This window comes from Pongo pygmaeus, chromosome 6, assembly GCF_028885625.2.
Source record: "Pongo pygmaeus isolate AG05252 chromosome 6, NHGRI_mPonPyg2-v2.0_pri, whole genome shotgun sequence".
NCBI lineage: Eukaryota > Metazoa > Chordata > Mammalia > Primates > Hominidae > Pongo > Pongo pygmaeus.
Genome location: NC_072379.2, coordinates 122,009,108 through 122,036,851, shown reverse-complemented (window position 1 = coordinate 122,036,851; position 27,744 = coordinate 122,009,108). Strand labels below are relative to the sequence as shown.

General features: G+C 34.4%; 1 protein-coding gene across 2 annotated transcripts in view; it reads left to right on the top strand.

The window, feature by feature from the left end:
• The window catches only part of SLC13A1 (solute carrier family 13 member 1), an 86,610-nt gene extending 76,980 nt beyond the window's left edge, over window positions 1-9,630 (top strand). For both annotated transcript variants that reach the window (XM_054496708.2, XM_054496707.2), the window contains 4 exons: window positions 117-226; window positions 4,102-4,263; window positions 5,737-5,874; window positions 7,687-9,630. In XM_054496708.2, coding sequence (XP_054352683.1) covers window positions 117-226; window positions 4,102-4,263; window positions 5,737-5,874; window positions 7,687-7,824 — 548 coding nt within the window. In that variant the 3' untranslated portion in view covers window positions 7,825-9,630. The remainder of the gene's footprint in view (window positions 1-116; window positions 227-4,101; window positions 4,264-5,736; window positions 5,875-7,686) is intronic.
• The last annotated feature ends 18,114 nt before the right edge of the window (window positions 9,631-27,744 follow it).

The window sequence follows — 27,744 nt, the reverse complement described above, 5'->3', positions numbered from 1 at the left end:
AAAAACAATGTAGGAATATTACAAACTTCCTGTAAGATGGCTACGTAGGATGCTGAAGCAAATGTCATATTGTAATATTTTAAGCAATGTGTAACTGTAGGATTTTTGTTTTGCAGTTGCTTTTGATTACTCTCCACTGATTACTTGGAAAGAATTCCAGTCATTCATGCCCTGGGACATAGCCATTCTTGTTGGTGGAGGGTTTGCCCTGGCAGATGGTTGTGAGGTAATACTCTGTGTGTAAGATATTTAACAATTAACTAGACTGTTCAAAAGAAGAGCACAGAGACATTCAATGTTTGGGCATATTCAATTTCACTCTGTCATTTTAATGTTGCAAATTTTGCTAGCTATGCAGTGAACATACCACACAAATGAGGTGAGTTCAGAGTTCAAGAAATGTTACAGGCTGCAAGCATAAAACATGTAGTTTTTATGGTGCTCCAGAATGTCAAAAGAAATAATACAAAAAAGATTAAAATGTTTAATTCATGAAATAGTATTAGAAGACTGGTAAGGAAAAATGTATATGAAAATATGTAAAGTGACTCCTAGTGAAATAAACTTTGTTTGCTTATGCCTTTACCTTATTTCATTATGAATTTGAGTAGCTCTTGGACTTCATTATATCATGATGCTACTGCTGATAAAAAAAAGAGAATGAGAAATAATATTAGCATTAAAGATAATTAGTAAATGTTTATTGAATAAAGTCTGGAGAAAAATTCACATAACCCTTTCTAACATTATATATGTCTAATCTTAGGAAGAAATAAAAACACCACGAGATGTTGATTGACTTTATTTGACTTGTCTATCCAGTTGATATAAAGCAACAGTTTGGGGAGGCCCTCATCCCTTGTAATTGCCCTGGTCTTTGTAGAGTTGTTGGAAGAAAATTATCTTCTCCCAAAATTCCATGAAAATTAATTACTCCTAGATTAATTAAAAACCACTCATTCTGGTTTTCATAGACTTATTTGAAATATTCAAAGCTTATGGCTCTTCCATTTCCTTACTCAGTCATCAAATTGAACAGGATGGTGACAGAGGTGTCATGTTCAGCCCTTTGGCTTCCAGGAGGTTAAATTTCTATACTTCTCAAGACAAACCACTGTCTCTTCTCTTCTTGATAACTTATTGGAAGATACTCCTTTGCTTCTAACTTTATTGACAATTTTTCTGCACAGAATTATGTGTCTGGATTGGATGCTAGACACTCAAAGTGATTTTGAAAGCATCAGCCAGACCCTAGCATACAAAATCTGAGGAAATGAAAAGGTGTGGACTCAGCCTGATGCACAAGGTTCTCTCAGTAGAATAATTTGGGAACACAGAGAGGGAGGTCTAGTTTGCTATAAAAATCTCAATATACAGAGCCAAATGTCTACAGGATACCCAGAATAACTCTACCTCTAAGTGGACAGATTGAAGCCATGAGCTTCAAGAGTATGGCTGTGGACAAATATGCCCCTAAAAACTGGACTGTAAAAAATTTAGAGGCAATTAATTTTCAACACTTTTCTTTCAAATTGTAGTCTGGCAATGTCCAGAACCAGATAATCTTTCTAGTTGGGAACAGAACAGTGAAACAGCAACTACTATGGAATTCACCTCATTGCAATTACTTTTCTCTTAAATGCCCCTGGGTTTTTGTTTTAACATGATTTCTCTCTCATGAGCAGATAGATAGTTTCAAATTCTTATCAGTGAATATCTCCTCTTCAATTTTCATACGTTCTTAAAATTTTCTCTCCTAGGTTAAACATGCAGGATTTATTTTTTATTTCAGATATCCATTAAAATTGCAATAACAACAAAAACATGTCAATCCATAAAGACAAAGACTATATGACAGAGACAAGAAGAGGCAAGAAATGTTGATCACATTTAGAACATGGAAAGAGGATATTTGAGAGGAACTGACTTTGTACAAATAGAAAAATAGTAAAATATGAAACATACAGGCTGGCAAAATGAAGAGCCAACAAGAAACATGCTGGTTATCCGTAGCATCCTGGCAGACCTCAGGAACTGGAGGCAGCGAATAACTCTGAAAGCCACAGTAAAAGCCAGAGCTGAATATGGAGGATGGTTTAAAAAGTGTATAAGGATCTATGGGCTTCCCAGATGCTTTCCCCAGTCCTGCTGTTGTTCTCTGTCCTCCCTGATAGAAAATTGAGATTTACTTTGTAGCAAAATTGAGCCAATGAGACACTGGCTCACAAAGAGATAAGAACATTAGAACATCAATCCAAAATGTTCAACAGTCAACTAATAGGCATTTCAGAAAAAAGAGAAACAAATAGAAAGGAAGAACATTTCCACAAAATAACACAAGAAATTTCTTAGAGCTAGAGACTTTGAGATTCTGGACTGAGAGAGCTACTGAGTACCCAATACCAAAGCACTTTATGTAGAATTTTGGAACCGTGGGGATGAAGATATGATTTCAGTGGCCTACAGGTAGGGGAAACAGTATGTAGTATAATCATTTCCACATCTAATTAGACATAGATAAAACCTATTCTTAAAGTATACCTATTCTAGGATTAATTTGTGTCAATGTGACTAAAATGGTGGATAATCTTTTTCTACCTAAAAGTCATAAGGAAAAACAAGCAGACAAACAAAAATACAAGCCAAAACCACAGATGATATCTGGTACTCACATCTAGGAATTTCTGTGCCAGCTTTTGATCTGAGGGTATACTGCTTGTAATTAGAGTATTTCTCATGCCACTTCTAGTTGTCATAAAGATTCATACATGCAATAGCTCACAGAAATTTCACAAAAGGAGGATTTTCCCTTCCATGTGGGGGAGAAACACAGAACAACATCCTTGCTAATTGAGTATAGCCAGTTTTTCTGCACTATGTATAATGAATCAAAGAGCAGAATATGATCAGGCTTCTAAAGAATCCAACTGGAAACCACAGGAAATGGAGTAATGGCTTAGAAGTGTGGAGTTATAATCATTTTGAACCTAGAATTCTACAAATGCAAAACAGTAAGAACAGAGGGAACAGAAAAGAAAAAGGTTTTCAGGCATGCAAAGACTCTTATACCAATTCTCAGGAAGTTATAGAAGGAAGTGCTCCCCCAATGCACAAGAGTAGATTAAAAAATGGTTCCCACAAAGTGGGGAGGAGAAGGAACATCATAATATAATAGTAAAGAGGGGTCCTAGAACAACAACAGTTGAATAGATTTAAAGAGAAACTAAGCCAAACGGAGCAGGAGGAGGAAATATTCCAGAATAGATATTTCTATGAGGGAACATGAAAAGACACCAATTACCTGATATGTTCATCTATTTGTGGGGAGTTTTTTAGTTTTAATTTCAGATGAATTAGTGATAGGTACTTGGAAAACTAAGCAAACAAAATAATGAGATAATTATTCCTTGTGGGGAAGGGAGAGTAAATGCACTGACAGTATGCTAAGTGGTGTAGCTATGAACAATATTTATTTAATCATAGTGGTAAACATTAAATATTGATTTAACCAAAAATGTTAATATATGAGTGTGGGGGAATGAAGAAACAAAAAATATATGTTTGGTAGATGGTGTAAGAGAGCTGAATTATCATGTACCATATTAGAAAGTCAGTAAATAATGTCTAAATTTTAAAAGTAAGCAAAAATCATAATTAAAATATTATTTTAAAAGGTAACTATAAATACCTAAATATAGGTAGCTATAAGTGGCTAATAAGGTTTGAAAGTTGTTGCCTCTGCAGAATATAACTTAGGAATAGACATAGGTGTATCAGAAGGGCTGCTCTTCTCTTAAAGCCCTCTATATGATCTATTAAAATATCCACATATATAAATTAGATAAAATTAAAATGTAATTGAAAAAAGTGGGAATACATTTCAAACTTTCTAAACCATCTTCCTAGTGTTAAAATAAGACTAAGCAATAGCTCCTTCCTACCAAAGCCACCCAGACCTACCAAACCACAGAAAAAAGAGAGATTAAAATTATATTTTAGAAAGTGAGTTTTCAAAGGAAATAATGTTTTTTTACGGATTTTATTGTGTCTGATTACAAAGAATTATTCATGAGTAACAAATATTGCAAATTTGTTTTTTAGGAGTCTGGATTATCTAAGTGGATAGGAAATAAATTATCTCCTCTGGGTTCATTACCAATATGGCTAATAATTCTGATATCTTCTTTGATGGTCACATCTTTAACTGAGGTAGCCAGCAATCCAGCTACCATTACAGTTGTTCTCCCAATATTATCTCCATTGGTGAGTATCTCATTTATCCCATTTTTACTCTTCATTGAGAACAGTACTCTGCTTTGGAATGCGGGTTCTCATGTTGTGGTATGGAATCTTTTTTGGTCTAAATGGGCCTCCTGTAAGTAACTTATAGGGTGGTCTTTATTTGTATTAATGCTTTCAGGGGACCTTCACTCTAGGTAACTGTTTTTAAGTTTTCATGTTCAAGCAGCATGATCTTAAGTGAACAACTTACTTTTTCTCAGTCCAGCTTTTTCCTTTATAAATAAGAGAGAGGGTCAGACTAGATCCATTTCAGATATAAGACTTGGAATTCAGTGTTTGCTGGTAACTTTAGTATTTAGATGTCTACCGCTGACACTTTTGCCTCTCGAACATTGTTCCTAAATCTCTGAGAAGTGGTTCATATAAGTGATTTGCAAATGAATGAAAAACTAGGCTCACACTTCAGGCTTCAGGCTTAAATATCTTAGACACTGTTTTCTACTGCCCAGGGAAGAATTTTTAAAAAGTAAGTGGGTTTGCTAAGAGAGAGAAGGAAAGAATCTCTTTTCTGCTTTTCTCAATCTAGGTAGCAATTACAAGAAACAGATTTAAGTAAAATGTTTTTCTTATTGGGATGGATTGGTTTGGTGAAAGGAAAGCACTTTAAGAAGGATTGTCTTTCTGGAATTATGCTGCTACAAGCTCAAAGGGCATATGTTGGTGTTCGTAAGCTGCTGATTGAAAGTAGAAAAAATGTAGGCTGTGTATATTGGTACAATATCATTTTGTGTTGTTTTCTGCTTTTTTAAAATTTCTCAACATGGAACAGTTAGAAAATTATGTGTTGATTTAAGAATAGTAGTAACTCTTCTTATGTGATGATCCCTAAGCAAATCTTAAATTGCATATATCACAGAGGCAGTAAAGTTATTAGTGTAATGAGAAGTGCTGGAGCCAAAGGGACTTGAAAACCTACCTGAGCTCTGTTGCTCACCAGCTGCATGCTCGGACAAGTTACTTTAGCCTCTCTGGGCCTCCGTTTCCTTATGTTATTTGAGGTTATAGTAGCCATCTCAAAAGATCATTGTAAAAATTCAATATATATATATAAATATGTGACATTTGTTATATATTATAAACTATATGATGTGTAAATATATGAATATATACATACATGTAAATATTTAGCACAGCTCCTAGCAATATATAAGTAATAAATGGTTGCTGTTTTCAGTTTCTGGAATAAATAATATTTTATTTTCTAAATGAACTGGACTGTAATGTTTAAGTGGGCATCCATAACTGTATAAATAACAAGAGGATGAGACATTTTCTTAAAAATATTCTTCAAGTTATAACTGTAATCATGTATATAATTTTATGTCATTAGGTTCCAACCTGCTTCTGGGAAGGCTTATTATAATACATTTTTTTTTTATGTTTGGTGTCTACTTTCAAAATTTTACTTAGACTCCTTTTTATCTCTTACAACAGGCTGAAGCCATTCATGTGAACCCTCTTTATATTCTGATACCTTCTACTCTGTGTACTTCGTTTGCATTCCTCCTACCAGTAGCAAATCCACCCAATGCTATTGTCTTTTCATATGGTCATCTGAAAGTCATTGACATGGTGAGTTAGCTGAAAAAATACTATCAGATCCAATATACATCTTGCTATGTGCCATGTCTTGAATTATCTTCCCTTTTATACACCGATCAACCACCAGGAAAAGCAGGGCCTGAATTCAGTTTAGGAATGGGGTGCGCATGACTAATCATAGAATTGTTTTTAAGAGTGATAATCAGAAGTGAGCATGCCATTAAAACTTATGGTCACAAACAGAGAGATGTTGAATGCATTATTAATGCTTTGGAAGAAGGAAAAGAGCACTGAACATGCTCCACGTGACAGCGTAAACTTACAGGTCAACACTAGGATCCAAACTGATCTAGGCAAAAGGAAGAAATATGGTTAAAGAAATCAGCAATCAAAACGACACTGTGATTTTCTATCACAAACATTTATGCACCAACATTTCCTCTGAATGAGACACTGGGTCACTGTCTGACTGATGAAAAAGTATCTTTCTTGTTGTGATTTCAACACCAGGACCTAACATGAAAACACAAGCAAACAATAAGGAAGAATTTCACTGATAAAGCATGCACATTTTTGCCAAACACAAAAGTACTGGCAGAATATTCAGTACTTTATAAGAACTGGCTTGAGAATATTCTAGTAGTTTCCAAATCTTCATCACCAGTTTCCAAACCAACCCAAACGATAATATAGCCAAAGTAAATTCAGTGAGCTTCCTATGCAAATACAGTTCCAAGGTAAGTCCCAGCTCCCTTTCTTTCACACAGACTGCTGTTTCTAAGCCCCTGCAACATAAACATTCTAGAACTGTCTCTACACAAAAATAATATGCATTTGGTAAGGAAAACATGCATAATACAATATAAGTAATGCCTGATGTATGTGTATTAGAAAGGATAAAAACAGGATTCTGGGATAAATAAGTGGCTGGCTTGCATGGACAGGAAAGAGGGCATCTGTTATCACCCTTGCTAGATATTCCTCTTTTGCTTCAGGTCTCCATGTTTTAATGCAGAGAATGCAGGAGTAAGCAAACTTTCTCTGTAAAAGGGCAAATGATATTTGAGGCCCTGTGGGGCTATATGTTCTCTGTCACAACTACTCAACTCTGCCATTGTATCATGAAAGCAAAGAAAATATGTAAACAAATAAGCATAGTTGTGGTCCAATAAAACTTTATTTACCAAAACAAATCAAGGGCAGTAGTTTGCCAATTTTTATTTTAATAGACACAAAGCAGCTCTGAGATTGTTTAATGGACTGTGGAATAATGATACAAGAGCTAAAACCATGAGAATGCTAAGAAAGATAATAGACATGGCATAAAATCTCAATAAGAAAATATTGAAGGTTAAATTAACAATTATGTTGAGTGAATATAAAAGATACAGTTGCCATATGGTGTCTGGAATCTTATTTATTGAAATATAAAACCACAAAACTGAAATTCTGCTTTAACATGAAATGGCAGATTTCTAAGCGATTTTCCTCTAATCAGAATTACTTAGGTATATTCCTAAGAGGAACTTCTCCGAGACTCTCCAACTCAATGATGTTTAGTTGGAAACAGATTTTTCTCTTGCTATGAATGGAGAAGAACCCCTGGATTTAAGAAATGATGAGTTAATGGGTGCAGCACACCAACATGGCACATGTATACATATGTGACAAACCTGCGCGTTGTGCACATGTACCCTAGAACTTAAAGTATAATAAAAAATGACAATTTATACTAATCATTTAGGATGCATGTAAATCTGGCATACACTTCCTACAATAGGATACTAATCTCCTATAGGCTTTCTTCTGGGACACTGACATTTATGCTCTTTCCTGTTCAAGGTTAAAGCTGGACTTGGTGTCAACATTGTTGGTGTTGCTGTGGTTATGCTTGGCATATGTACCTGGATTGTACCCATGTTTGACCTCTACACTTACCCTTCGTGGGCTCCTGCTATGAGTAATGAGACCATGCCATAATAAGCACAAAAGTTCTGACTATCTTGTGGTAATTTCTGGAAGGCATTAATAATTGACTGTAAAATGTGGCTCTAAATAACTAATGACACACATTTAAATCAGTTATGGTGTAGCTGCTGCAATTCCCGTGAATACCTGAAACCTGCTGTTATAACTCAGAGTCCATATTTGTTATTGTGGTGCAACTAAAGAGGATCTATGTGCCTTCATCAAGAAGCCCATGTTTGAGATTTTGCTCATGAACCATCTGCAACTTGCTTCATCATAAGAATAATTTATAACTTGACCTTCAAAGAGATTACAGCATTTGTTTCATCTTACAGTTGGAGTTCAATGTAACATTTTAAATGCAATTTATTATTTCAGAAATTTCCCATGAAACTAAAAATAGAAAATAAGATAAACAAGTTAATTCGGTAATTGGATAAATCATTTCTGCAGTGTTGTTCCAGAGAATTTGCTGAGAAATCAAAGCCATGGTCATCTGGTGATGAAGAGAAAAGTTTAATCTAAATGCATTTCCTCATTTAAAAAATCCAATTGGATTATTCTTAATATATACATGTAATATGAAAATTGAGATTGAAGCACTAATTCCAAAATTATGGCTGAATATACTAAATAACAGAAAACTTATAGATAACAATTTATTTCTACTGAACTCTATAGTTAGAGTAATATAATTCATATTTTTATGATATTGGCACACTGAGAAATTCATTTTGTAGAGCTATGGATAAGGCTTGCTATGATTTGCACTATTAGTACAGTATAGTTAGAAAGGAAAGCTGAACACTATAAAACTATTAACATATTTTCGTATATGAGTAACAACTTTGCTTAAGTGTTTATCTTAGTTCAGAAATACATAATGTCATATGTTAAAAATAAAGAGATGTAGAAATCTAAATGAATTATCACTGTGTATACAGACAGAAAAATCACATAACTCTAGTACGTAAACATTGCAATGAAAAAAGGAAAAAAAGAATAAGAATGAAAACTGCTGACATGTTACAAAAGAGAAAAATAAATGATTTAAAATTAAATCAGAAAGAAAAAAACTAAACATTTAAACAAAAGTAGGATAAGAATAGTCTTCTAGAATTAAGGATGTGAAAAAGAATGGGTTTCCAATTACCCTGATGTGACCATTACACACTGTATACTACAGGTAACAAAATATCACATACACCCCCAAAATATGTACAAATATTATATATCAATAAATAAATTTTTAAAGAGTAAGTGCTATTGGCATTCCAAAATTCAGCAAAGGAAAAATGATCAAAAACAAAGTAAGGTGCACAGTTAGCAAAAGATGCAGATGTTATATCATAGCAATTCTCATGCTAAAAATACAACAAAAGACAAAGCAAAAAATAAACCTTTGCTATTTTTAATCTTCGTTGGCACTTTTGAGATGTTACTGACCTTGTCATTTTTTATTCAAATAAGATTATTTACAAACTTATTCTTGAAACTAAATATAGTAAAGAGGGTTTTAAAAATAATATTTAACATACAAATTATTAATTGGCCATGTTCATTATTTATCTATGTTTATTAATGGGCCAATGCAAAAAATTAATCATTTTTTCAAAGAAAAATTGGTCCATGTAAAGCTTAAATTATAATATTGCTGCTTTGTATAACTCTTCTATGTTTATTCTATTCACTTGTTCCTTTCCCTATCATATTTTACACATGTATTTATAATCTGTAGTATTTATTACATTTCTGCTTTTTTCTAGTCATTCAATTTATCACTGCTGAATTGCATCAGATCATGGATGCATTTTTATTATGAAAAAATAAAATGACTTTTCAAATTATAATGAGTAAGTTTTGGTCTCAATAAAATAATGTAAACATTTCAGCTTGGATAATTTTAATGAATTACTTTCAATAGCTGCTAGCTGAGTATGTGAAAAATAATACTTAGTGAAAATTTGTTTAATTGAGTGATATAGTTCTCTTACCACAGCTTTATGTTTGATATATCAAAAATGACTTAAATGACCCATTTTGCATTTGTCCCATTTACATTAAAGTTCTCAAGTTATTTTAGTTTGAGAGTTGCATACTGTCTTTGAAAGTTTCCAGAAAGCAATTCTAAACAGATGATCAAAAATCCTTTGTCCTCCCACTCTATGGTAGATAGTGTTTTTGTCATTATCCTGATCATTACTTAGAGGTTAACTGGAAATCTTTGTCACTTTGAATTTCAGCATCTTACTTAGGATTGGATCTTGTCTAGATGATAGCAGCAATTCTACTAAGTGACTACTTACTGTCTGTTCATGCAGGCACTTGGAAGGCTGCACTGGCATATGTATATCTTTCAATCACCTCAACTGCTGCTGTACATGTCAGCAACTCTACAGTTCAAACTTCTTTTCTCTCATATGTGTGCAGTATTTTCACCATGGTGTCCAAACCTTTCTTTTTTCAGCCTGGGAGGTACATAATTTTAGACAGTGGTACTAATGAACATTATTAGCAAAAATTGACAAGACAGACATCATGGCACATTGATTGTATCTTGACATGTGTACCATGTATTATTATGTGTCAAAGAGTATTAGATATATTACTATATCTCTATCATGGCTAAATATAAGAGTCCTTGTGATGACATTTCTGTTCTAAAATTTTATTGGTTTAGTTAATAAATTTTATTTTATTTTATTTTACTTTATTTTATTTTATTTTATTTTATTTTATTTTATTTTATTTTATTTTATTTTGTTAAGGTGGAGTCTCGCTCTGTCGCCCAGGCTGGAGTGCAATGGCGCCATCTCTGCTCACTGCAAGCTCCACCTTCTGAGTTCATGCCATTCTCCTGCCTCAGTCTCCCGAGTAGCCGGGACTACAGGCGCCCGCCACCACGCCCGGCTTATTTTTTGTGTTTTTAATAGAGACAGGGTTTCACCACGTTAGCCAAGATGGTCTCTATCTCCTGACCTCGTGATCCGCCCGCCTCGGCCTCCCAAAGTGCTGGGATTACAGGCGTGAGCCACTGCGCCCGGCCAATAAATTTTATTTTTGCTTGAGTATGTGGATTTTACCAAATGAAATGTTTTTAAAAAATTTTAGTAGAGGAAGGATTGGATTAGGAATGCAAGAGTAAAACCGAACAAACTGTATCAGTTTATTATTCTAGCATAATCTAAAAAATGAAATAGTTAAAATTATTCTCTGGGGGCAGTATTAATCATGTTATTTCTAGATGAATCAAATTGTTCAGTAAAAACTTACCAGGTAAGTTTTGGGAATGCAAATATCAAAATCCCAGGTCCCCATTATAGAGGTAAGACCATATTAATCTAGAAGTAAACAGTAAAAATAATACATAAGGGAGGCAGAAATTAAAAGGTTTTTCCAAATATGGAATCTCTGTTTGTCTGGAAAGAAAAAGCAGGGTTTTAAAAAAGAAATAAAGGGAATTTTCTTACTGATAGTATAGTGGTAAAGATATGGCGTGGGATCTTTTTGAAGCTAAATAATAAGAAATATTGGGTAACATAATTGTGTCTACAAGAAAAAATCGAAGTCCTCAGAAGAGAAAGATGAAGCACAAGCAAGAATCCAGAGATTTAAACAAGAACTGAAGGTGATAACTGCTGATCCCTAGAGATCTCTTAATGGGTTCATAGGAATAGGAGACAAAGCTAGGGTCTAACCAAGTTAAGGGTGGATGGAAACCAATATAGGGTTAGGATCCCAAAGGACTATATTCTTAGTGAGAATGTGAGCTAGGGAAAAATCTCACCACGTAGAGGAAAATATCAGGAGAACTTTCATATTTTGGTTTACACACTAGGTGGAGGAAGCCTAAAGTCTCAATACCAATGTGTGTGTTGGGGGCAGGGCAGAGAACAGAGCACGGGAAAGAGCTGGACTTAATCTGAAACCCTATTTTAAAATAATTTTGAGTTGGTGGTATTCTCAAGTACCTGGGAAAAGAAGGATGACCTTTTTCAATCAGGGCCTTGAAACATTACTAAGGCTAAACTTCATGTGCGATTTTAATCAAAACTTAAACAAATTATATCAGAACATATTGTACAATGCACAGGAGCCAAGATAACCAAAAGAAAGAGATCCAAAGTATAAGGGCAACATATGTTAAAATTATCAAATATAGAATATAAAATGAGGATGTATAATGTTTGGAAACATACGTATGGTAAACAGAATTCTAAAAATGTACCCCTAAAATTTCTGTTTCTTGGTTATTCAATCAAACATTAACATAGGTACTGCTGCAAAGGGACTTTACAGATGTGATTAAGGTTAGTAATCAGCTAAAATTAAAATAGGGAGAGTATCCTAAATTATACAGGTGTGCACAATGTGGCCAAATGAGCACTTAAATGCAAATGAGGATGACAAAAGAGTCAGATGGGCAAGATGAAACACAATGAGAAGTCAGAGAGATGTGATGCATAAGAAGGCTCAAAGCACCATTGCTGGCTTTGAAGATAAAAGGGACCGCAAGCCAGGGTGTGCAGGAAGCCTCTAGAAGTTGAGAATGACCCCTAGCTGAAACCCAGCAAGGAGACAGAGACCTCACTCCTACAGTTGCATGTGACTGAATTCTGCCAACAACCTTCATGAGCCTGGGAGCAGATTCAACCTAAGAGTCTCCAATAAAAAATGAAGCCCTGAAGACACTGTAATTTTAGCCCCATGAAACTTGTTCTGAACTTCAAATCTACAGAAGTTTAATATAATAATGAGTTTTATTTTCCGCCTATAAATTTGTAGAATTTGTTAAAGCAACAATACGAAACAAATACAAACAACAAACTGTGAAAAGTAACCAAAGAGAACTAAAAAGGTATCAGACAGAAATTTTAGCAGTGAAAAGTATACTAATTTAAATTAAAACCATAATAGGTTAAATAGCACATTATGCAAACCAGAAAAGAAAGTATGTGAACTGGAAGACACATTCCAAAACATTAATGAGAATATAGCAGAGAGAGAGACAAAAGGTGGAACTCTAAGAGGGAGGTTAAGAAAAATAAGATGAGAATGGGAAATGTAACAAATATTTAATCAGAATTCCAGGAATACATGATAAAAAGAATAAAGGAGGCATAATAAAAAATACAATGACTGATAATTTTTTTAATATTAATAGGAGAGTCAGTTTTATCCAAGATTGTGGATTAGAGGCTTTCAGCATGCCTCAGCCACTTGGAAATAGCAAAATAGTACATAAAGATCAACTCTGTGAGCTTTGATTCAGGAAGGAAAATGGCAATTCACTGGAATAGCAAAGGACACCCAAGACCCTGGGTAGGATAAAGTGGGCAAGCAGCCCCCATGATGACATTTGGCTGATAAAAATGAGTGAAGCCCCGGTATGTGGGAGGGGCTGTCAGTCTCCCTCTGTGACTCACCTTTTCACTAAGGATCTGTACAACCCAGGCCAAGGGAGAGCACCCTGTTTCTTCCAATTTCAGGAGCTAATTTGGGGAAAGGCTGAGAGATGAAGAGAGGGAAAGACATAAGGAAAAGCAGCAGGCATTCTCCAAGACCTGAGACTGAGAAAACAATGCCATTTTTAATCCAGGCTCATATAAAGACATCCATCATTTGGAGACCTGGTAGTGGCAGCCACTGCGGGCATTTTCATCTAGGGCCAGAGATTGGAGAACTTGCCCTGGAGTAGTGGAAGGGCTCCCATGTCCAGAACTGAGTGGTGAGTATGGAGAGTGCCCTAGCAGTAGGCACTGAAATTAGGCTCTCTCCCATCGCAGGACTGGAGCAGGAGGAGAATTGCTGAAGACAAGGTTTCTCCTGGTCAGTAAGGCTTGCAGCCAGACTCAGCTTTATGACCTGGAAATGGTCTCCGTGTGCCATTGCTGGGTGCCCAGCCTGTTCTCTTGGTCAGTTGTGGGACAGTGCCCCACCAGCTTTAAGGAGTGGGAAGAAGGAGTCCCCTCTTTCCTGGAGATCTCACCCTCAGTGCAGATTACCCTTAAGAAGGGGGTGGAGTGCAGCCCACCAAAGCACTGGTTCAGAGAAAACATGAGCACAGCACCAGCTGCTGAAGTAGGCATCACCAAAGCCCAGGAATGAACTTGGAGAGGGGGTCATCCCTTTCTCCTTGCCCCTGCACCCCAGTGCACTGCAGCAGACATGACAGCAGCTCTTCAAATTAGAGCCGGGAGGAGTGTGGGCTGAAAGAGGCTGCTTCTTGGGCTTCTCCAATGACTCCATCCATACTTAAAATTAGAAAAAAAATATTTAAAATTAATATGGAACCAAAAAGGAGCCTAAATAGCCAAAGCATTCTCAAGCAAAAAGAACAAAGCTGAAGATATCACCTTACCCAACTTCAAACTATATTACAAGGCTACAGTAACAAAAACAGCATGGTACTGGCACAAAAACAGACACATAGACCAATGGAACAGAATATAAATAATGCTGGACACCTACAACCATCTGATCTTTGACAAAGTTGACAAAAATAAACAATGGGGAAAGAACTCCCCATTTAAGAAATGGTGCTGGGATAACTGATTAGCCATATGCAGAAGATCGAAACTGGACCTCTTCCTTATACCATATGTAAAAATCAACTCAAGGTGGATTAAAGACTTAAATGTAATTATGAAAACCATAAAACCCCTGGGAGAAAAACCTAGGCAATACCATTCTTGACATAGGACCTAGCAAAGATGATGAAGATGCCAAAAGCAATTGCAACAAAAATAAGAATTGACAATTGGTACCTAATTCAACTAAAGACCTTCTGCACAGCAAAAGAAACTACCAACACAATAAACAGACAACCCACAGAATGGGAGAAAATATTTGCAAACTATCCAAATGACAATGATCTAATATTCAGCATGTATAAGGAACTTAAATCAACAACAAAAAGTGAACAACCCCATTAAAAAGTGGGCAAGGGACATGAACAGACACTTCTCAAAAGAAGACATACACACAGCCAACAAGAATATGAAAAAGTGTTCAACATCACTAATCATTAGAGAAATGCACATTAAAACCACAATGAGATACAATCTAACACAAGTCAGAATGGCTTTTATTAAAAGTCAATAAATAACAGATGCTAGTAAGGTTGCAGAGAAAAGGGAACATTTATATACTGCTGGTGGTAATATAAATGAGCTCAGCCATTGTGCAAAGCAGTTTGGCGATTTCTCAAAGAACTCAAAGCAGAATTACCATTCAACACAGCAATCCCATTATTGAGTATACACCCAAAGAAATATACATCATTCTACCATGAAGACACAGGCACAGATATGTTCATCACAGCATCATTCACAATAGCAAAGACATAGAATCAACCTAAATGCTCATCAACAGTAGACTGGATAAAGAGAATGTAGTACATATACACCATGGAATACTATACAGCCATTAAAAAGAATGAAATCATGTCTCTTGCAGCAACATTGATGGAGCTAGAGGCCATTATTATAAGCAAACTAATGCAGGAAGTGAAAACCAAATACTCCATGTTCTCACTTATGAGTGGGAGCTAAACACTGAGTACATATGGACACAAAGAAGTGAACAACAGACATAGGTGCCTACTTGAGGTGAGAGGGAAATGGTGTGAGGGTCAAAAATCTACCATTCAGGTACTATGCTTATTACCTGGGTGGCAAAATAATCTGTACACCAAACCCCTATGACATGCAATTTGCCTATATAAGAAACCTGCACATATACCCCTGAACCTATAATGAAAGTTAAAAAACTAAAACATAAAATAAATTCCTTAAGAAAAATAAAGAGTGTCAGAAAAAGACCTAGAATAGACATTAAACTTAATAGTGTTCAATATCTACTTCAGCATCCAGTATCCAGTCTGAAATAAGATTAATAATTATAATTAGGGTTAAGGTTAAAACTTTCCTTTTTGATGAAGATTGAAACCAAATGCCCAATAACACCACTTTTATTAAACATTTAACCAGAAACCCTAGATAATGGAGTAAAACAGAGAAATAGAAAGCAATAATAGACAATTCTTACTGAAATGGAAACAAGAAACTATCATTTTTATATGATGTAATTTTCTACACAGAGAATCAAAATTATTATTTTAATGATGTTTCTACATACAATATACAGAACTTAACTGAATTTCTATACAATGGAAACAAACTATTAGAAAATGCAATTTTTAAAAAATGTACTATTGTGCGTAGGAATAAATTTAACATAATGTGAACAAAAATTTTGGCCAGGTGCGGTGGCTCACACCTGTAATCCCAGCACTTTGGGAGGCTGAGGCAGGCGGATCACGAGGTTAGGAGATCGAGACCATCCTGGCTAACACAGTGAAACCCTGTCTCTACTAAAAATACAAAAAAAAATAGCCGGGTGCGGTGGCGGGCGCCTGTAGTCCCAGCTACTCAGGAGGCTGAGGCAGGAGAATGGCGTGAACCTGGGAAGCAGAGCTTGCAGTGAGCCAAGATCACGCCACTGCACTCCAGCCTGGGCAACAGAGCGAGACTCCGTCTCAAAAAAAAAAAAAAAATTATGAAGAAAATTATAAAACTTTAGAAAGACACTAAAGAAGGCCTAGTAAATTGAGAGACCTATAATCTCTAAACTTTTAGCTCATGTACCTCCTCCACATTCTCTTGGGAAGGGAAAATAAAAATAGGGTATTATATCTGTAGGCATGGTTACTTGTCAGTTTGTCTTTTAGGTCTTCCAAAATAAAAAAGCTTTAGACAATCTATACATCATGACTAAGAAATATACACTCTTCAAGAAAATACACAAGGGACTAACTCATAAGCACATCAATTACTTTTTAAAAAATTTCTCCAAGGCCTGCTCAATAAGTGAATTATAAATGATGTCTTATAATCCTTACATTAGAGTTCTTAAAAAGGAACTGTAGTTGATTGATATATACAATAACCCCATGATAAAAACACACTGTCATCTGCTTTTCTGAAACAGATAGTTTTTGTTATTTCTTCGATGATGGTTCTGTTCAAATACTTACGCCACCAGCTTCTATATATAGTACACAATATTTCCTAAATTGTTTCCTTCATTTTAGCCTGCAGGCAGGAAGACTTTCAGTTCACCTTCTTCTGGTCCATTCTTTTCTTCTTTATTCTTACATTGCAAAAAGGAAAAAAAAAAAAGCTCAAGAATAATTTTGAAGTCCTGTTTTCTTTTAAATTGGTTATAACTAGATGAGATACTATTTTCTCCTCCAATCATACTTAAAATTACTAAAGAAGAAAGGGAAATTGAATCAGGGTGGAGTTGAAGTGAGCTTCTTTCTCAGTCTTAAGCAGCAATTGCTCCATAAACTGTGCATCCTCATTCACCATATTTGCCATTGGAACCATGATGTTGATGAATTGTATCAACATAGACCCACAAATCCTTCCTTCAGCCTGCCCCAGATAAAGCCAAACAGACTTGCTAGCTTCATCACTCAAAACATTGGCTTGAATTTGAAGATCTACAAAGTAATGACCATGTAATGAAGACCTGGCTTACTTAATAGTCTGGGATTATGAGGAAATCTTACGGCTTTATAAACCCACTCTGCTTTGGCTATGTTAACATGTTGTTCATTTAGTAGTTCTTCTTTCACATTTAGAGCAGAAATTTCCCTTCTTCAGTTGTTTTGGTAGTAATCAACATTATACAAATGAAATCAATGTGGCTCCACTGAAAGAGTGCAGGCTTTGGACTCAGAAGACACTAACTCAAGTTTCAATTCCACCATTTATTGGCAGTGAAGCACTGAGTTAGTCAGATAACTGCTCTGAGCCTCATTTATCTAATTTGTGATATTGAATAATATGATTATTTTGCCCTACTCAGTATTCTTCCCTATCTCTTCCCACCATAGAAAGGAAAGTCATTGTTAGGGCATCATATTCCTGTGCATTAAAACTTGAGTGTATACAGCAATTTTATAGCCTTGTATTTGAGTGTCCAAAATGAAACTGTCTTTTATTTCCATATTTTCAAATAATTTCACTCTCAAGCTGCAATTTGGCTTGGTAGCAGAACACTTAATCTAATGAAATCGAAGTCAATTTAGTCATTTCAGTGTTTTAACTGTGATTTCAAACTGAACTTATTCAACTTAGTTTTTGTTTTTTAGGTCCCCTCTCTTGCTCTTTTCTCCTTGCAATGTTCATCCAAGTGCTGTAGACCTTACATATGAAGCTCCCAGTGAGTGAGATACATCTGGTTTTGTGATTAGCAATTGTCCATGGTGGATTCCATTGAGATGTACAATTCCACTGAGATTATCTGAAATATATTATTCCCATGTTTTATCATCCACTTCTGATTCCAAGATCTACTCATGCTTTTTGGCTCATGAAACTCATATCATCCTTGAGATCAACATGTCTTCATCACTGCCACAAGCCCTATTGATCCACCACTTCAAGGGCCTCTGGGACTTTGGATGCTCTGCACCTCTTTGAGGACCCAGGTGTCTTGGGAGGAAAGTGCTTTCTGTTGTCATCTGTGCCTAGATGCTCCTCGCCACTAGCCTACTCTACTGCAGGGCTCCATGCCGTGTGAAAGGGAGAGGGAGCCTAAAGCTTGCATCTTAAACTCAGAGGAGTCAACATATTAATTAGTTCATGGCAAAAATATTAGAAGTAACCATATAGCCAGAGAACAGAGCAAATTAGCTTAGCTCAAATGGGGACCAAAACGATTGTCTGTCTATAATGGTGCCTATAAACACAGGATCTGGAGGCTGACTACCAGGACCAAATCCCTACTTCACCACTTACCTCCTGTGTACCCTTAGATGTGTTATTTGACCTCTATATGTTGCAGTTTTCCTCATTCTTAAAATAGGCTACTAATAGTATAAGAATATCTTCATAGTGTTATGAGGATTAAATAAGTTAATAGACATAAAACGTGGAGCAGTGTTGCCTATAATAAAACTCAATATTAGATAGCAGTCTTACAACTGCTGTGATATTCTTATTCCTTAGTGGATCACACAGAAGTAATTGCCTATATATCCACTAGGCTTGCTAAAACTCTTTCTTCAGAAGGTTATTTAGCCAAAATCTCCTTAAAACTCCAGATAAGTGAATTTTATTTAAGTTAGAAATGTTACTCCTAGTTCATAACCCCTAAGCAGAGATTTCCAGAGGATCATTTAATTTTAATTCATTTCTCCTTGTTTGAGAGAGAACACTGGAAGTAAGAGTGAACATAGTATGTATTTAAAAAACAAATCCCACAAAATTCAGTATAAAAAGAAAATATAGGAAAATTTAAACTCTGTATACAAGACGGAACACAAGTTCAATATCTTATTGAAATAATGTGGCATGTCGGTATAGACTGAGCCTCTCACTTCATTAACTCGTCGTTAGTTTTCACTTCAGGGATTTTTAGATAGTTCAAAATTCCCCATGTTTCCAGAGCTCCCTGGAGCATTTTCTGCAAGGTTGTTGATTTATCCCAGCAGCTGTAGTTCTTTACACCTGCTGAGCTGAACCTACCCTTTGACCCCCTCACAGCAGCAAGTCTATGGTGGAGCCACTGAGTTAGACTCCATGCCTTTGTGGTAATTTTTCTGTAAAAAAAATATGCATTGAAGATTACCAAAATATTGGAAATGTCATGTAGCCTCTACTTTATCCAAAGAAGATCAATTTGCTCTCATATTCATGCACAATAGCCAGCATTTTCATTATTCTTTACTTAGTTATTCTAATTGCTTCATTCTGCCCTTTTTTAAAACTTAGCTCATATTTCTTTCATGACACATTCCCTCTCTTTTTTTAAGCTGTAAATGTTCTTGGACTCTTCAGAAGAGTCAGATGCTGTTTATCAGAGTCTCTAAGAATAGTGGCCTCTTATAATACTCCTACATAAAGAAATCACAAATAGACACCTTTCTACATCTCCATATTCTATGACCTATGAATAAATTTTCAAATGAAGCTTGAAAATGAAATAAAAACCTTACATTTCATGCAATGACTTTTAAACTCCAAGTCATCCTGAAAGAGAATGGGGAGAATTTTGGTGGAAGAAACTTAGATTAAAGGGAAAGAGATGTTTTGAAAACCGCACTTCTGATCAACCCAGATATGGCTGCCATGAAATCTGCTTCTGATTTGAAGAAAGATCTCAGCTCTGCAAAAAATTTTGTATGTATAAGATGTTGGGCTTTCAGACTAGCTTCCAGGGTCTTTTCTTATCTTACACTTCCTGAAAGAGTTTGTGGACTTTTAGCACCTTAGACAATCTAAAACAAACTGTATACTAGAGTGAAAATTTTTGAGACTAGAACAGGAATCTAGTCTGTTCATGAACTCTAGTCATAATCAATAAATCAACTGGGATAGAAATGACATCTTAAATATTTGAGTCTCCAGATCCATGAACACACTACAGCTCTCTATTTAGACAGTGTTTAATTTTGCTGAGCAGCATTATATAGTTTTCAGCATACGGTTTTGCTCATCTTTAAAAATATTTTATATTTTTGGTGCTATTGTATTTTACTTTTCATACTATTATAAATCATATTGGTTTTTAGCTTCAATTTCTGATTTTTGCTAGAATCTAGGAATACATTTTCATAAATTTATTCTGTATCCTGCACACTTGCTAAGCTTTCTTATTAGGTCTAGTTGCTTTCTTGTAAGTTCATAGGATTTTTCTACATAAACAATGATGTTTCTTTAAATAAAGCCAGTGATACTTCCTCCCTTCCAACCTCAGTCTTTCATTTCTTACTCTTGCCTTAAGACATCCATGCCTTTTTCTTTATTTGAGTAGCAAAGCACTTTTTACCATTAATTATGAATGCTACCAGTAAAATTTTTGTAAAGACTCTTTATAAAATTGAAGCAACTCTCTTCTATTGCTAGCTAGCTGAGATTATTTTTTATCAGAAATGAATGTTAGTATTTGTCAAATGCTTTTTCTGCATCTTTTGAAATGATCTTATGGATTTTTCAGTTTGTTACTGTGCTGAATTATATTGAATTAAACCAACTTTGAACATGTTATTTTATGAATACAATTTATATAGTGTTAGGTTTTATTTACTAACATTTTGTGAATAATTTTTACATTAATTTTCAGGAGGGACATTGGTCTATAGCTTTCTTTTCTTGTTTTTCTTTTTTTATCAGGTTTTTGGTATTAAAGTTATGCTGGCCTCAGAGAATGAGTTAGGAAGCATTCTCTTCATTTATCTTGAAAGGTCTGTATAAAATTTAGATCCTTTGATTTTTATTGAAATTTGCTTATAAAATAATATGGTTTATCTTGGTAAATATTCTGTGTGTCATTGAAAATAACACATATTCTGCTGTTGGTGGTGAAATATTGTAAAATGTCAATTGGGTCAAAATAGTTGAGAGTGGTGTTCAATTATTCTATGTCCTTACTGATTTTCTATTTGTTCTGTCAATTATTGAGAAAAGTGTGTTGAAATCTTTGCCTATAGTTACAGATTTTTCTCTTCTCCTGGCATTTTTATCAGGTTTGACTTATGATTTTTGAAGCTGTTATTCAGTGTATAAACACTGAAGTTTGCTATGTACTTTTTATAAGTTTATGCCATTGTCATAATGAATTTACCTTGTCATTGCTAATATTCTTCACTTAACATACTTCACCTACATATACTGATATTAGTGTAACTTTTTAAAGTTTTTAATTAGTTTTGGCATGAGTTTTCTTTTTTATCCTTTTATTTTTAACCTATTTGTGTTTTTTTTTTTTTAAAGTGGGTTTCTTACAGGCAAATGTCTTGCTTTCTCATTTTCTGATTAATTCTGCCAGGCTCTGCCTTTTAATTTGTGTGCTTAGATCATCTACGTTTAATGTGATTATTGATATGATTGCACTTAAACCTACCATTATGCTATTTGTTTTATTTGTTCCAGGCTTTATTTTAAATCTTGCACTGCCAATTCTTTTGGATTAATTGACTTTTTACATAATTTTATTTTATTTTGTTTGTTGACTTACTTGTTGAAATTTTTTTGGTTGCTTGAGAGTTTATAGTCTGCAACTTTAACTTGTTACAGTTTAATTTAAGTAATATATCACTTCATGTATGATATAGTTGGATATTTTTTCCCTTAAATCTCATGTTGAAATGTGATCCTCAGTATTGGAGGTGGACCCTAGTGGGAGGTGTTTGAGTAATGGTGGTGGATCCCTCATGAATGGCTTGGTGCCCTCCCTGCAGTAATGAGTGAGTTATTGCTCTATTAGTTCATGCAAGAGCTGGTTGCTACAAAGAGCCTGGCACCTCCTCCCCATTGTCTCTTACTCCCTCTCTTACCATGTGATATGCCTGCTCCCCCTTCAATTTCCACCATGATTGTAAGCTTCCTGAGGCCTCACCAGAAGCAGATGACAGCACTAAGTTTCTTGTACAGTCTGCAGAACCATGAGCCAAAATAAATCTCTTGTCATTATAAATTACCCTATTTCAGGTATTCTTTTATAGCAATATAAAATAAACTAACACAATGTATAAGAGGCTTATAAGATTCCATTTTCTCCCTCACAATTTTACCCCATCGTCACATACCATGTTTGTATCATAAACCCAAGGATACATTGCTATTGTGTTTTCTTTAAACACACAATTATCTTTTACAAAGATTTTAAAATACAAAAATACCAAAAATCAAAATGTTTTGTCTATTTCCCCTCATTCTTTATTCTCATTGGGTAGGCTTGTTCTTTCTATTTCCATCTTACCTAATTCACATTCTTTTAGCTTTTGTAAGTGTGAAAAAATTCTCCATTTTGTCTTCATTTTTGAAAGGTATTTTCACTGAACATAAAATTCTAGATTGACAATGTTTTTCCTTAGAGATTTAAAGATGTTCTTTCATAGTCTTCTGGTTTATATGCTTTCTGATAAGAAATGTATTTTCACTCCTTGCTTTGTTTTTCTTTTTCTCCTCTAGATACTTTTAAGATTTTTCTTTTTATCACCGATTTTAAGCAATTTAATTGTGAGGTATCTTGATGTAGTTTTATTTGTGTTTCTTTGTGTTCAGGGTTCCTTAAGCTTTAAGGTATTTATAGATTTTTAAAAATTAAACTTGGAAAAACCTTATTCCACTATTCCTAAAAATGTCCCCTCCCCATTTCCTTTCTTCAGGGACAACTACTATTATACATATATTTGCCATTTGATTGTTCCAGTGTACACTGAATCTCTGTTTGTTTGTGCGTTTTCTAGTCAGCTTCGTCTCTGTGTTTCACTCTGGATAGTTTCTACAACTTTAGTCTCAATAGTTAATTCTTCTGCAATGTGTAATCTGCTATTAATTCCATTAAGCATTTTTCACCTCAAATATTTTCAACTCAAGAAATTTGACTGGGGTTTTAATGTTTATTCCTTGTATGATTCTAAGGTCTCACATTACATATTGTAAATTATAGTTAAAAAAATATGCAGATAAAGTTTGGGACAGAAAATGTCAAAGGGGTAGCACTGCTGATAAATGGGCTCATAGAGGTACAGTACAACATTCCAGCTACACCTGAACTTTAATGAGCCAAGAAGAGAAATGCAACACTTTCTGCATGTGAAGGAGTGTCATTGAACCTGATTTTCCTGTCCCTATTTTTATTCTTTACAATCCATCTGTTTTTAATTCCTATTATCTAAATGGCTGTTGGAGTACCTTTTTAAAACACTCAGAATGTCAGCATGTGAACTGAAAGATGCATCGTACCATAATCGCATTTTCTCTGGGAATTTTCACATTGTTCATTTTTATTCAGGCCTGATTAAGTGCCTCCAAAGAGACAAAGTGACATTATCTGAATTAACAAAGTAGTCTTTGCCAGCATTACTTCTAACTCATTTCCATGAAGAAATGTCAGCTTGTGAATTAGGAGACTTTACACAAATCACTTGTTGACATTTTCTAATCTCCCTTTTTATTCTATTAGAAAAAAATATATATAACAAATGATGAATTAATTGTGCTTGTTCCCAATTATTACTCCAAATTTCTATGAATATGTATAGCATTCTCAGGAGAGTTGGAAAATCAGCTATTTCCCCTCATTCAGAAGTTAGAATTAGTCATGGGCTGATTGAATCAACTGTGCAAAGCATTATTTAAAAGCAAGGCTCTGATGGGTTCTAGTTCTTCATGAAAACGCACCACTGTAATAAATATTCCATCCACTCTAAGGAAAAAGAAAATCAAAATTGACAGTGGTCTTCTGCAGAAGACCATTTATTCCACATTTTCACTTTATGAGTGAAATAAAGATATTTGATTATGAAAAGCATATCGATCAGTTGATTCTAACGAAGTTGTGAACAAGTTATTTTGAAGGTTTGAGTGGAATTGTGAAAGCCTGGGGGTGGGAGTGGAAAGGTAAGATGAAGAGAGATTTCTTAAAAGGGTAGAGTAGAAAGATCTTTATATAATATTATCTGACATTATATTACATTTAGGTTATTTGCTAGAGTAGTATTGTCTAGTATAAGATTAGGAAAGTCAAAAGTAAATGCCAAGAGCCTTGCTCTGGAGTTAAAAATACCAGGGCTTGAATATTGTCGTTTTCTAGTTGCATAACTTTGGCCCAATATTTAATTAAATTTTTAAAGCCCCAGTTGCACTGTCTGTAAGATGTCATAATAATAGAGCCTACCTCATTAGAATTATCAGATATAATACATGTGTTTAGTTTTAGGACTCACTTTAAAAGAGTACTATCTTGTTATTTTTTATAAGATGTGTTTTTGCCTACATGGATCACTGATTTTATGTAAGAGAAGGATTAAGGATTCAAATCCTTTTTAAAGTCCTGTCGATAATTTCTTTCTTTAATTTTTTATTTTTAATGTTTAATTGACAAATAAAGATTATATATATTCAAGATGTACAATGTTATGGTTTTAAATACATATGCATTGAGTAATTATTACCACCATCAAATTAATTAACACATCCATCACAGCCCATGCTGTACACTAGATCACCAGAACTTGATCATTTTGCAACTGAAAGTTTGTGCCCTTTGACAAACATCTCCTTATTTTCCTCACCCCCCCAGCTTCTGGTAACCACTGTTCTACTCACTGTAGTTATGAATTCAATACATTTTTAGATTCCACATATAAGGGAGATCATCCAGTCATTAGCTTTCTGTGTCTGGCTTATTTTACTTAGCATAATATATTCCAGGTTCATTCATATGTTGCAAATGATATAATTGCCATTAGTTTTATGGCTTAATAGTATTCATCCATTAATAGAATTTAGGTTGTTTCCAACTTTGGGTATTGTAAATAATGCTGTAACAAACATGGGGATACAAATATCTCTGAGATACTGATTTCATTTCCTTTGGATATAAACTTAGAAGGATTACTGAATTAGGAGGTGGTTCTAGTTTTAATTTTTGAGGCACCTCCATACTGTTTTCCATAATGGCTATACCAATTTACATTCCAATCAACAGTATATGTGAGTTCCCTTTTCTCTATCCCCAATATTTGTTATCTTTCTTTTTTTGATAATAGCCATCTTAACAGGTGTAAGGTAATATCTCATTGTAGTTTGCTTTGCCTTCCTCTGATGATTAGTAATGCTGAGCACCTTCTTATATATCTGTTGGTCACTGTATGTCTTCTTTGAAAAAAGTGAATATTCAGGGTTTTTTGCCCATTTTAATTGGGTTATTTGTTTTTTAATTTTTTTGTGTGATTGAGTGAGCTCCTTATATATTTTGAATATTACCCCTTATTAGATATACGAATATATCACATTAATAGACTGGCGGATAAAAATAATATGATCATCCTAATAGATTCAGAAAAAGCATTTGAAAAAAATTCAATATCTTTTCATAACAAAAGCTCTCAACAAAATAGGCATAGAAGAAATGTATCTCAACATAATAAAGGTCATTAATCACAAGTCCACAGATAACTTCATACTCAATGGTGAAAAGCTAAAAGTTTTTCCTTTAAGGTTAAGAACCCTTGCCAGTTCTATTTAACATAGTGCTAGAAGTCCTAGCCAGAGCAATCAGGCAAGAGAAATAGAAGGCATCCATCCAAATAGAAAAAGAAGTTAAATTGTCCCTATTTACAGACAACATAATTTCATATATAGAAAACCCTAAAGATTTCACCAAAAAATGTTAGAACTAATAATCAAATTTAGTAAAGTTACAGGATACAAAATCAATGTACAAATTGTTGTAGCTTTATATACTAACAAGCTATCTGAAAAAGAAAGTAAGAAAATGATCTCATAATAGCATCATGATTAAAATATTTAGAAATAAATTTAAGAAGGTGAAGGATTTGTACAACAAAAACTATAAGATACTGATGAAAGAAATTAAATACATGAATACATTAAATGGAAAGATATTCCATGGTTATTTTATTCAACACTTCCTCAGAAGCCGATTAGGGCCAGGGATAAGTCCTGGTGCTCAGTAACCCCATGCAGTGTTCCCAGCTACCTCCCTCTTCAGTCCTAGTGTCTGCATCATCTGTCCATTTACTTTCAGTGTTTTTTCTCAACAGATCTGTTGGAAATAAGCCAGTTTACTCGATATTTTGGTCTCTCTCACTGGAAGAGGCTCTTCCTGGTTGTGTCTAGTTAGCCACCTTGTCTCTCTTACAAATTAATTTTAGACAATGTCTTCTGACCACAATGTGATGAAATTAGTGCTTAATGGCAAAAAGATCATTCAAAACAGCCCCCATATACTTTGAGACTGAAAAAAAATTCTAATAAGTTTTAACACAATGTGACTTGTATATTGTAGTTTTTGTGTATGTTACATATGTTGTATATATTATTCATTAAAATCAACTGTGATCAAAGCATTTATTGTTACCAACTACATATGGTTATATTCAATATGTATTTTTCTTTTGTACTACATTTGTTCAAGTCTCATTTTATGTCCTTTAATAAGATGCTGAAGTTTTATTTTTATAGTTATCATGCTTATTTTATGTTACTAATGTTATCATTGGAAGAATAAATACTTTTGAACTGTGTGAGTTACTCTTTCTGTAGGATTCCATATAGAGTTCAACCAATTTGCTATACTTAGTACATGCCTCCTTTCACTTGTCTTAACATGACTAAGCCCTGTCATCCCATCTGTTCTTGTGGTGAGAAGCATGTGTCACTTATTTTTATTATTCATATTTCTGTTCTTATTCAGATTACTTATTCTTTTTCTGACTTTGAAAAGGGGTTACTTGAAGAACATTTACTAGACACATAGAATGACAATTGTGCATCATGCATTGCTGTAACTGGTATTGGTATTTTAGAAAAATATATTCCTCTTATCATTGAATGAGATTTTTTCCCTGATGTTCCCAATCAGCAACATGAAGTCTTCTGGACTGAGAAGAATGTACTTATGCTTTCTTCACTTGGTTAGTCACAAGATACTTATTAGATTTAAAGCAATATTGGAACATAGCCTTAATAAAAATAGTAGCTCATACTTATTGAGTGCTTATTGTGCAGCAGGTATGGCTCTAGGGGATTTATATAGATTTACTAATATAGTTTGGATGTGGATATTTTATTTCAAAGTAATCATAAACAGCATTTTACACTTCTTCCTACAGTGAGATAAGCTTGCTGTTTGTCTCACTAATTTGTTTAAGGTGGAAAAATTGGTTTAGTTCAGATTAAGTGTTAGGAGAGTTAGTGATAAACAAGTTTTCAGCATTTTCCTCTTGCCCTCATTATTATGATTAAGTTAAGATTGCCACAACACATTAGAATAGCATAATTTCAGTTATTATTTGCATAGGCTATGGAAAAATATACAAAGTCAGCCAAATGTAATTGATTATTTGGCCTTTAATACACTTAAACTCTTGCCATTGACTATAAG